The 12,330-nt window shown below is 59.8% G+C and overlaps 2 protein-coding genes across 2 annotated transcripts; both read left to right on the plus strand.

The window, feature by feature from the left end:
• Window positions 1-234: 234 nt before the first annotated feature.
• On the plus strand, window positions 235-2,214 carry LOC311166158 (low affinity immunoglobulin gamma Fc region receptor II-like; the record flags this gene model as incomplete). The annotated part of the gene is made up of 4 exons (XM_084227628.1): window positions 235-283; window positions 864-884; window positions 973-1,203; window positions 1,443-2,214. 4 exons carry the CDS (start codon window positions 235-237, stop codon window positions 1,841-1,843), a joined length of 702 nt encoding a protein of 233 aa, XP_084083754.1. The 3' UTR covers window positions 1,844-2,214.
• On the plus strand, window positions 2,088-3,899 carry LOC311166160 (Fc receptor-like protein 1; the record flags this gene model as incomplete). Its single annotated transcript, XM_084227629.1, has 6 exons — window positions 2,088-2,113; window positions 2,161-2,480; window positions 2,570-2,881; window positions 2,966-3,049; window positions 3,436-3,457; window positions 3,548-3,899. 6 exons carry the CDS (start codon window positions 2,088-2,090, stop codon window positions 3,798-3,800), a joined length of 1,017 nt encoding a protein of 338 aa, XP_084083755.1. The 3' UTR covers window positions 3,801-3,899.
• Between the last annotated feature and the right edge of the window lie 8,431 nt (window positions 3,900-12,330).

The following is a 12,330-nucleotide window of genomic DNA, read 5'->3' on the forward strand; positions in this document are numbered from 1 at the left end:
CCAGGCTCCCCAAACCTCTGAGCCCCCCACTCCTGGGAACCCGTATCACACCGTGTCCCACCCAGCCTTGTCCCCATCCTGTCCCCACCCAGCCCACAGCCTGTGGCCACCCTGCCCCCACCAAGTGCCAGCTACGCATGATGGGCGAGACCTGACCTCGCTTCCTTCCCCTTTGGCCAAAGAGCCACCAACAAGGGGACAGCCACCCCCTGCAGCCAGTGACAGCCAGTCCACATGGCTGGGGACACCGGGATGGCCAGGAAGGTGGCACTGCTCCTGTGGGGTGAGTACCCCGGGCACGGGCCTGACAGCCCGGGAATGGGGATGGGGAGGGGGCACAGGGGGGCTGCGGGGTCTTCTAAGGTCCCCAAGGCCAGCAGGGCAGGGAGCCCAGTGTGACCAGAGTTGTGTGGTGGCCATGGGGACAGGAACAGGGGGACAGGAATGTGGGAACTGGGATGTGGGGACAGGGACTGGAGGATGGAATGTGGGGACAAGGATGTGGCAAAAGGAACCTTGGGGCTGGGGCAGCTGTGTGGACAGGGACAGGGACACAGGGATGCAGGGACAGGGACAAGGGGACAGGCCCTATGTTGATGGCCCATGGGGACAGGTGCCAACAGAATGGGATCATGGGCACAGGGCCATGGGGCTGTGGCTGTGGGGCTGGCAGGGGTGACCTCTGCCAGCAGAGTGTCCCCATGCCTGAGAAGGGGTTGGCTGCCGTGTCCCTGTCCTCGAGACATCTGTGCCACACCAGTGCCCCAAAAGAGACAGTTAGGGACAATCCTGACAACGCGTGCCCCCATGCTGCTGTCCCTGCAGTGCCACCCCCAGCCAGCCCTGTCCCTTCTCCCTTCCAGCCCAGACCCTCGGCCTCGCTGGTGAGTCCTCAGGGGATACCGTGGCCCCACCCTGCTGTCCCCAGCCCTGCTCTGGCCCTGGCAGGCTGGTGTCCCCTGTCACCCGCAGGTGCCCAGACCACCCAGCTCCTCGTGGAGCCCCCCTGGATGCCGCCGGTGCTTTGGGACCGGGTGACACTGACCTGCCAGGGCTTGGGGACCGCTGGTGACACCACCTGGTACAAGGATGGGCGGCGCTGGTGGCAGCAGAGAAGCGATCACCTCACTGTCACCGAGTATGGCACCTACGAGTGTGACAGACCCGACACCGGCCGCAGTCCCCCATTGACAGTCTCAAATGGTGAGGGAGCTTTTCATGTCCCCAGCCTGGCACCTGCCTGGATCCCAAGGGCTCTGGGTGGGCTCCACTCCATGGGTCACCTCCTGGTGTGACTGGAGCCTGTCACCTACTCTGGGGCCATCCAAGAGCATTCCACTGCCAGGAGATTTCTCTCTCACAATGGGTGGCCCCTGGTGTCTCCTGGCACCATCATGACCCTCCTGACGCCCCTGGTGTGACAGGTCCCCTCTGTCCCCCAGACCTTGTTGTGCTACAGGTGCCAGCACGGGCGCTGCTGGAGGGGGACACGGTGACACTGCGCTGCCGGAGCTGGCCGAACAAACAGCTCACAAGTGTGTACTTCTACCATGAAGAGACTAATCTGAAGTGGAGCTATGATGGGACTGAGCTGTCCCTGTCGCCTGTGCAGCTGAGCCTCAGTGGCAAGTACTACTGTGGGGGCTCGGTAAGCGATGTGGTGTCGAAGTGGAGCAAGTCGAAGCGGGTGACAGTGACAGTGCGCAGTGAGTGCAAGGATGGGGACAGGGATGCCCAACATCCTCCAAGGCTTTCCCCACCACTCTCTGAATCCTTCATCGCTCCCTTTACTCCTCCCTGGCTCACCCAGAATTGCCCAAGTCCCTCTTGGTTTCCCCCATGACTGCCCAGTTCCCCCTGCACATCCCTCATCCCTTTCTTGGTCCTCCCCAGCCCTCCCTGGATTCCCCAACCCTTCAAATGTCCCTGCTCCACCCTCTGGCCTCCCTTCCTTCCCTGGGTCCACCGACCCATCTCTAAACCCCAAATCATTCCCTGAGTCTCCTCAGCCTCTTGTCTGGTTCTCCATCCCTGCCTGGGTCTCTCCCGCTTTCCATGGGGTCTTGCCATTGTCCCCAGATCCCACCATGCCTCCCAGGGTCCCCTCCTGCTCGTTAGAATCTTCTCCACTCATCTCCAATCCCCCTCTTTCCCCTCCAGAGTCCCCCAGCCCCTCGTGGGTCCCCAGTCCCTCCTGTGTCCCCCTGCAGGTGTCCCACTCTCGGGGGTGTCCCTGTCAGTACAGCCCCCCGGGGGACAGGTGGCACTCGGGGACAGCCTGGTGCTGAGCTGCACGGTGGCCGCGGGGACAGGTCCACTGTCCTTCTCCTGGCACCGGGAGGGCTCAGGGGCACTGCTGGGCACCGGCCCCCACCTGGAGCTGCACCATGTTGGGGACCATGACAGCGGCCAGTACCGGTGCCGGGTCAGCGACAGGGACAGCATGGCTGAGAGTGACCCCCTGAATGTCACCGTGCTGGGTGAGCAGGACCCTCGGGCTGGGGGTGACCCCACCCACGGCACCCCCATCCCACCTCACCCGGTGCCAGCCCCATCTGTGTCCCCACAGTGCCCGTGGCCAATGCCACCATCACCCCCGGTCCCCTGTCACACCTGGTGCATGCAGGTGACAACGTGACCCTGCGCTGCTCGGTGCAGGTGGGCTCAGCCCCTGTCACCTTCACCTGGCTGTACAACGGGACGGAGCTGGCCCGGGGTCCCCTCCTGGAGCTCAGGGACATCGATGTGGGACAATCGGGCACCTACCAGTGCGTGGCCACCAACCAACTGGGACAGGACGGGCACCGCGTGTTCCGGGCACTCAGCCCTGAGCTGGCACTGGAGGTGACACCGCGGGACACAAGGACACACATAGATACAGGTGGGGGTCACATGGGGTCACTGTATGGTTCAGGACCCCTGGGGTGATGGGTGACCCTGAAGTGTCCCCCTCTGTTTCTTGCAGTGGCCGCAGGGGTCGGTGTGGCCCTTTTGTTCCTGCTCCTGCTTGTGGCTGTCATTGTGTCCTGGCACTGGTGGCACCGCCTGGGTGGGTGACAATGGGGGAATAGGGGTCCCAGGGAATTGTAGACACTCCCAGAGTGTGGGAGCGATAGGGCGGCACCCACAGCCCCAGAATTGTGATCTTGCCTGTGGGTCCTCTAGGGTTTGGGGAGGTGCTGGATCGTCCTGCAGGGATGCTGGGAGCTCTTCCTGGGGCCCTGGGGGTGTCTTGGTGGGTCTCTGTCCTTGCTGGGCTTTAGATTCTGGAGGCTGAGTTGATCAGAGGCAATGGGAGAGTTCCTGAATTCCAGGGGGCTTCAGGGATTCTTGGGGGTCCTGTGGGAAATTGAGAGTCCCATGGGGGTTCAGGAATCCTGCGAGGGGTCAGGGCCCTGGGACCCCACAGTCACCCCTCCACTCTTTCCTCTGCAGCTGCCAGGAAGAACCAGGAAAGGTCAGTGGGGGGGCTCAAACCACATTCTCCCCTTTTACCCCAATCCTTAAGATCTCCAATTCCGTCCCCACATCCACTTTATTCCTTCAGGGCCCGCTCGGATCCGGCAGCCCCTCCAGAGGAAGGGGAGGTGCTGTACACCCACGTCATGAAAACCAAGAGGGCAGGGGGTGACTATGGAGAGGACACACACAGAGGGACACGTCACCCACGAGTGTCACCCCACCCAGATCCCACAGCCCGTGTCTCTCGCAGTGTCCCCTCCTGCCACCACCCTCCAGGATCCCCAGGTGACCTACGCGGAGCTGCGGGGACCCCAGGGGCGACCACTGGAACCCGGTGACATCTACGGGAATGTGCTGTGACACTGGGGGGAACTGGGGGGCACTGGGGGTCCCCACCCATGGGCACCCACTCGTCTGTGAGCTGCCAGTAAAAACTGTCTGACTCCCTCCCCATGGAGGATCGCAAAGGGCTGTGAGAAGAACAATTTCCTGAAACAGCAATGAGAGGGAATAAAACCAACAGCAACAGCAACAAGGTTCAGAGTCCAAATTTTCACACATGGAACGATTTCCAGGGAAAGGCACAACAAGGAGCAACCCCCAGACATTTCCCCTAGCTCGTTTCCTCCACCAGAGGAACCTGCCAGGGCCCTGGACCTTCCCTGCTCTTATGGGCAATGCGGCCTTCAGGAGGCTCTGGATTCTCTTGTCCTCTGTCCCAAACCCCTCTGCCCTGTTCCCCACACCAGCATGTAACAAAAGCCCTGTGGGGGTTCCAGAGCCTCCCCCTTTCCCAGGGCAGTGGGGATCAGGCCATGGCACAGGGTGGGGTGTCAGAGACAGGAAAGATTTGATGTATGGAGACATTTTGGAAGAGCTGTGTGTGGCAGGGGTGGGTCAGGCCTTGCTTTTGTTGAGACAGGGCCCCATCTGTCCATCAGTCTGTTAGCCATGGCATACTAGGGACAGTGTGACGCTCTGCCAAAGCCAGCTCTTGATTGGCTGAGTGACCAGAAGTGCCAACTGGAGAAAGGGCCCTTGGTGGCCAAACTGGCTTAAAAGGCTGAGCATGAGGTGGCCAAGTTGCTGACCCTGTCTCCTCTTGGGGAGTCTGTCCCATCAACACTGGAACCCAGGAGTTGGTAAGTCATTTAAATGAGAAATATCTGCCAAGGAAAGTGGGAACATGGCTGGAATGGAAAGAAGACCAATGTCTTAAAATTTTTTTAATATTAAAGATGATGCGACTTTCTGGCCAAAGTGTAGGAAAAGGAATAACAGCTCTTTACCGGGAAATTTATAAACCAGAACAGAACAAACAACACAAACCCAGAACTTTCCCTCCCACTCAGTGCTGGTGGTGTTTGTGGCAGTGATAACAGCGGCCAGCAGGGGGCGCTGCAGGGAGCACTCCCGGCCAGCAGGGGGCACTTCAGGGAGCACTCCCGGCCAGCAGGGGGCGCTGCAGGGAGCACTCCCGGCCAGCAGGGGGCGCCCCGGTCCAGCTCCATCCCCTCAGGGGCCATGGCGGCCTCGGGCGGGAGGCAGGAGGGGAAATCGCTCCTTTTGCAAACTCACGGGCACCAATCGCTCACGGCACCACCACTGGCAGCGGGCAGGAGCCGCCAAGGCAGCAGGTTGGATCCCAGTGCCCACTGGCAGCATAGCAGTGTCCCAGGGCCAGGCACACACCCTGAGCAACACCTGCGACCGCTCTCCATGATCCCGGATTGAAGGAAGGCAGCGACTGAGCCCAGGCAGGTCTTGGGTCCACAGCAGCCCCTCTGGTGGCTTTACGCCACAATTCCTGCAAACCCTCAGCCTTTCACTCAGGGGAGAAGGGCAGGGATGGAGCAGCTCTGGGGACACCTGGAATCCAGGCAGGCTCAATCCCCACAGCCCCACCGTGGCTGCTGGGCAATGCCCCTGCTCGATATTTCCACACTTTTCCCTCTTATCGTATGGCCACAGCCTTAGCCCAAACATTCTTTCCATGAGGTTCTAGAAGGCTGCAGGTTTTGTTCCAGAAGAAGTGTCCTAGGCAGGTTGTTTAGCAGATTGTTGTGTGATTTGCTGTAGTTTCTGGTTCTCTCAAACCCTTACCAAGAGGAACAAATGATCAATTCCTGCATTTCCGCACTGGTTCCCTCACAGCTGCCCCTGCAAGTGGGTTTCCAGCCAGCCCTGCTCTCAAAACCATCAAAGGCCCTCACAGAGCAACTGCTTGGGCTCCCTTTGGGGTTTGGGCTTCTTGCAGGGCTGAGCAAACCACAGGCAGGGCCTTTTTCTGCCCCCAGAATTCTCACCTCTGCAGCAGCTCTAAAGCTGCCAGAATCAAAGGCAAGGGGGCAGGGTGGGATCCTGAGGTGCTGGCTGCCACCTGGGGCTGGCCAGAGCAGGGCTGGGCAATGGCCATCCCTGTGCAGTGGGGCTGGGCCATGGCTGGCCCCACCCTTGGGTGGTCACTGGCTTCAAGGAGCAAGAGTTTGGGAGCTCCTTCCTGCCCAGGGCTCCATTCCCCAGCTGCTCTTGCCAGCTCAGATCCTGCAGGGAACGAGCAAGAATGGAGAAGTCTGGACCCCCCTGGGGCTGCCATGGCCCAGGACAGGACCCCCTTGTCCTGCATGTGGCCCCCCTGGGACAGCATCCCCCCAGGACAGGAGCCCCCCGGATGTGCCCGCCCAGGACAGAACCTGCCCCCCTCGTGTGACCAAGGTGTCAAACGGCCTCTACCTTCTTCTCCAGGAGAGAGAAAGTGAAAGTGTTGGGGAGGGAAAGTGGGCATCCCCATCCCCCACAGCCTCCCCAGCCCTCCCTGCAGACCCCTCAGCCCTGCTTCCCCCACCCTGGGCTTCCCCCAACCCCTTCCCTGCTCAGGTGCCCCCCAGGATCATCAAAGAATAAACTGGGGGGGTTGTGAAATTGAATGATGAAATGATGGAAATGGAAATAAAGGGAGGGAAAAGTCAATGGGGCTGTGGGGACACAGAGCCAGACTTCTTGGAATCATCCTGCGGTGACCCTCCCAAACCACAGGCACCTTGTGGGGGCTGTGCTGGGCTCTGGGTCTCCCCAAAATCTGAGGCACCCAGGGAAGGAGCTGAGACTCATGGGCTCACCCAGTCACTGCCCATTTCTTGGCACTGCCATTCCCACAGAAATCAAACCATGGCACCCCCATTCCTTCTGTCTCCCCATCCCTGGGTCTCCCATCCGACTACTGACATTCCCCAGGATCTCCATGGCCCAGCACCCCTTTCCCAAGGAAACCTCTCCAGCTCATTCCATCCCTGCAATCCTCCTTTTCCCAGGATCTTGGTTCTCTCAGGACCCACCATTCCCCTATGCCATGACCCCAAATCCCTGGAGCCCATCTTCCTCTGGGACTCCCATCCCTGAGTCCCCCCAGCCCTGGGGACCACCATTCCCATGGCACCCCCATTCCCAATGACTCCACTTCTTCAGGACCCCCATTCAACAGGGACCCCATCCCTGGCTTCCCAAACCCCCTGAGCCCCTCACTCCTGGGAGCCCCATGCCCCACCTTGTAGCATGCATGCTCATCACCTTCCTGTGCCCAGCTTGTGGCCACCCTGCCCCCACCAGATGCCACCTACGCATGAGGACAAGACCTGACCTCGCTTCCTTCCCTTCATCCGAAGAGCCGCCAGCCAGGGGAGCGGTGGCCACAGCAGCCAGTGACAGCCAGTCCACATGGCTGGGGACAGCGGGATGGCCGGGAAGGTGGCGCTGCTCCTGTGGGGTGAGTGCCCTGGGCATGGGCCTGACACCCTGGGGATGGGGAGGGGAGGGGGCACAGGGGGGCTGTGGGGTGACCTGAGGTCCCCAAGGCCAGCAGTGCCAGTCCCTGTTACCCACAGGGGACCTTGGTGTGACTGGGGATGTAGGGTGGCCTTGGGGACAGGAACAGGGGGCAGGAATTTGTGGATGGGTCTGTGGGGACAGGAATGTGGGGACTGGCACCTTTGGGCTCAGGTAGCTCTGGGCATACGGACAAGGGACCTGGGATGCAGGGACAGAAGGGGACAAGAATGGTGAGGATGTGGCCATGGGGACGGGATCATGGGGATGGCACCATGAGCTGGTGGGGGTGACCTCTGCCAGCCTGGGCTGTGTCCATGGGGTCCTTGTGCCTGGGCTGTCCACAGTGTCCCCATGTTCTGCCTCAGCCCACGGTGGCCAGGGTGTCCCTGTTCCCAAGGTGTCTGTGCCACAGGGATGTGGTGCACAGGTCGCTGTGACACTGACATGTCCCCTTGCCTCACCAAATTTTTTGGGGACCACCCAGAAACACTTTCTCTTAAGAACTGCTGTCCCCATGGGAACAGTTTGGGGATGGCCCCTGAACCCAGTGCCCCCCTCCTGCTGTTCAATGGGGACACCGCCACACAGCCCTGTCCCTTCTCCCTTCCAGCCCAGACCCTCGGCCTTGCTGGTGAGTCCTCGGCGGATGCCATGGCCCCACTCTGCTGTCTCCAGCCCCGTGCTGGCCCTGGCAGGCTGGTGTCCCCTGTCACCTGCAGGTGCCCAGACCACCCAGCTCCTTGTGCAGCCCCCCTGGAGGCCGGCAGTGTCGTGGGACCGAGTGACACTGACCTGCCAGGGCTCGGGGACCGCCGGTGCCACCACCTGGTACAAGGATGGGCAGATCTGGAGGCAGCAGTGACGTGAACACCTCACTGTCACCGAGAGTGGCACCTACACGTGTCACAGACCCAACAGTGGGCTAAGCTCTGCCTTGAGAGTTTTAAATGGTGAGGGGGGATCTTAAATGTTCTGGGTGGCATCTGACAGGTCTGGGTGGGCTCCACGCCTTGGGTGGCCTCACACCGCTTGTGTGGTGAGAGCCTGTGCCCTGCTCCGGGGACATCCCAGTGCATTCCAGTGAATCTCAGAGCACCAAAATGTCCTCGGGGCCATGGGGACCAACACTGGACCGGTCTCGAGCCCATCAGTGAGATGGGGCCCTTCTGACCCACAGACCGGCTGGTGCTGCAGGTGCCATCGTGGGCTTTGCTGGAGGGGGACACGGTGACACTGCGCTGCCGGGGCCAGTGGAACAGCCCGGTCAGCTGGGTGCAATTTTACCAGGACGAGAAGGATCTGGGCAGGTCCCTAAGAGGAACTAAGTTGTCCCTGTCCCCTCTGCAGCTGCACCACAGCGGCCGCTACAGCTGCGAGGGCTGGGTGAGGTCCTTAATGCCACGGTCAGCAGCAGTGACAGTGACAGTGCACGGTGAGCACCCACCAGCCGCCACCCCGACACCCCCACAGCCCCTTCCCAGGGACTCAGGCTCACAAATCCCCCTCCCATCTCCTTCCCAGAGCTCTTCTCCATGCCAGTGCTCGAGGGTCCCCCCGAGCCCACTGAGGGGTCCCCCCTGACTCTCAGCTGCCTCAGCACCCCCAGCCCCCTGCGGCCCCCAGCCCCCCTCCTGTACGTGTTCTACCGGGACGGGCAGGTGGTGGGGGGCCCGCAGGTGTCCCCGCAGCTGCTGGGTGCCTGCCGTGGGGGTCTCCCACTCGGGGAATTACAGGTGCCAGGTGCGGTCCGAGGACAGGACCGTGCAGAAGAGCAGTGCCCAGCTCCACGTCTCGCTGCGCAGTGAGTGCGGGGATGGGCAGGGGGAGCCCCCAGAGACCCCTCGGGTCTCCCAACCACTGCCTGGGGATCCCAGGTCCTTCCTGACACCTGCCCTGGGACCCCCAAGCTTTCCTGGATTCCTCCCTGGCTCCCCCCCACTCAATTCCAAGATCATTCACTGAATCCCCCCGCCCTACATGGGAACCCCCACCCTTCCCTGACACCTTTTCCATGTCCTGCCATCCTTGCCCCTGGTCCATCTCACATCCCCCATTCCTGGCCCGTGTCCCTTATCCCTCACTGGGTCTTCTCACCCCTCTCTGCGTCCCCCCACCCCTCTCTGTGGTCCCTGCAAATTCCCCTGCTCCCACCATCCCTTCCCTGGGTTCCTGGGTCCCCTTCCTTATGTCACCTCCCTCCCTCTCCAGGTATCCCCTCCCTGAACTCCTCATCATCCCTTCAGGTTCGTTTCCAATCCCCCCCCAATCTCTGCACCCCTCTCTCTCTCTGGTGTCCCCCTGCCCCTGCCTGACCCCCCCGGGTCCCTCACTGTCCCCTGCTGTCCCCTCCTCCCATACGGGTCCCGCTCTCAGGGGTGTCCCTGTCAGCGCAGCCCCCCGGGGGACAGGTGGCACTCGGGGACAGCCTGGTGCTGAGCTGCAAGGTGGCCGCGGGGACAGGTCCCCTGTCCTTCTCCTGGCACCTGGAGGGCTCAGGGGCACTGCTGGGCACTGGCCCCCACCTGGAGCTGTGTCACTTTGGGGACAGTGACAGCGGCCAGTACCGGTGCCGGGTCAGCGATGGGGACAGCATGGCCGAGAGTGACCCCCTGAATGTCACCGTACTGGGTGAGCAGGACCCTCGGGCCGGGGGTGACCCCACCCATGGCACCCCCATCCCACCTCACCACCTGTCAGCCCCAACTGTGTCCCCACAGTGCCCGTGGCCAATGCCACCATCACCCCCGGTCCCCTGTCACACCCGCTGTGTGCAGGTGACAACGTGACCCTGCACTGCTCGGTGCAGGTGGGCTCAGCCCCTGTCACCTTCACCTGGCTGCCCAACGGGCAGGAGCTGGCCCGGGGTCCCCTCCTGCAGCTCGGGGACATCAATGTGGGACATTGGGGCACCTACCAGTGCGTGGCCACCAACCAGCTGGGACAGGACGGGCACCGCATGTTCCAGGCACCCAGCCCTGAGCTGGCACTGACAGTGACACCTGGCTCACACTGGGTCACAGGTGGGGTCACATGGGGTCATCGGGGTGTTCAGGACCCCTGGAGTTCAGGGAGACCCCAGTGTGTCCCCTCTGTCCCCAGCAGTGGCTGTGAATGTCGGCAGGATCCTCCTGTTCCTGCTCCTGCTCCTGGCTGTCATCGGGGACTGTCACTGGTGGCACCGCCAGGGTGGGTGACAATGGGGGGGATTGGGATCCTGGAGTGAGGAAAAGCCCCCAGAGTGGGGGCAGAGATCAGGGATCCGGTGAGAATCAGGGCTGAAGTGGGGATTTGTGGTTCCGTGGGTGATTAGAGCTGCCGAGGCCCCAGGAAGGTTCAGGGGTCCCAGAGTTCCCTCGGTCACCCCCTCCCCTTTTCCTTGCAGCCACCAGGAATCCTCAGGACAGGTGAGTAGTGGGCTCGGGCTGGGACTCCCCTTTCCTCCTCCCCAGATACCACCTAGACCTCCCCCATCCCCCCAGGACTCCCCTGGATGAGGGGGCCATGCTGGATCCACACATCGTGGGCACTGAGTGGGCAGGGGGAGAATTTGGGGGGAGACAGGGACACCTCATCAACGGGTGTCACCGCCCAGCCAGGTCCCCATAACCAGTGTCACTCTCAGGGCCCCCACAGGTGTCCCCCTGCCTGCCCCACCTCAGGATCCACAGGTGACCAATGTGGAGCTGTCAGGGCCCTACGAGGGACAGCGGTACCCCCGTGACTTCGATGACGTGCTGTAACACTGGGGACACTGGGGGGCACTGGGGGGCATCAATTCCTGTCATGGGTCTCTTCTTCCTCTTCCCAGCACCCCACGGGGCTACTCATTCCCCCTCCTAGTGGTGGGGGTTCACATGAGGTTTTTCTCTCTTATTGTACCCAAAATTCAGTTTTTTGGTCAAACTCTGTGACAAACAAGGCTCACTCTTTAAAATTTTTAAGTGTTTAATAAGGGATAAAAGGGTCAGTAAACAGCAGGCTGGGTGCTTGGCAGCTGCCAGAGGCACACAGTTAACTACAACAATTCTTCCTACACATCTTTTCATGGGATTGGTTAAATACACACTAAGGAGGGTTATGCATATTCAAACATTCTTTCCAGTTTACATGTTATTGGAATTCTTTTGCTTGGTTTGATCCTAGATTCATTTTCATAAAGTGCACACCATCCTGCAGATTAAATTTATATATTTTATGGGCTCACAAGCCCCGCCCTGTTCTGTGGTTTGACAGTTCTTGATAACCAAAGGGTCAGTAGTAAATTCCAATTTGCATTCTCTCTTTTGATGTTTATTCACTTGCTACGTTTCAATTTGTTCTTCTCATACAAGTGAGATACTCTACCAGTACATTAAATCAACATTAGCTATTTCACACAATTATCTGAGTTATTCTCACCATTGTCACTTGGTTACACAAATAAAGGCATTAGCTACTTCTGCAACAGTTAATGTTGTAATACACCACACATTGTCTCTATCTTGATATTTTGGGAGAGCCTAAACTATAATATATTTATCACACTGAAATATATATTCTACAGAGGTGACAAATTGTAGTATATCAAAAGCAGTTGAGAAGTGATTACAAACTGTATTATACCAAAATAATTTGCACAACCCAATAGTGAAAGCCAAAGGCTGCATAGTCATTCATAACAGGGGGAAGGTGCATTGAAGGGTTTATTTGACTTCTCCTTACCCTGCTCTGATTTTGTCAGCAATAAATTCAATTCATATCTCTAAATCCAAGGCAGCTTTACCCGTGACAGGATTTGATGAGGGATCTCTCCTGGTCCGTGTCTCAACCCAGGAACCCTTTGCCGAATTTTCTCTCCCCATCCAGGTGTGGAGGGCACTGAGAGAGTGGCTGTGGTGGGTGAGGCGCATCTGGCCACTGTCCATCCACAGCAACGCAGGGAGGAGAAGAAGGGTCCAGATCAGGCTGTTGAGCAGATTGGTGTGGGATTTGCAGTAGCACTGGGGCTCTCTCAGTCCTTTGGGCAAAGGGACAAAATGATCAATTCCTGCATTTCTGGCCTGG

Source organism: Fringilla coelebs, assembly GCF_963513975.1.
Source record: "Fringilla coelebs genome assembly, contig: SCAFFOLD_64, whole genome shotgun sequence".
Lineage (NCBI taxonomy): Eukaryota > Metazoa > Chordata > Aves > Passeriformes > Fringillidae > Fringilla > Fringilla coelebs.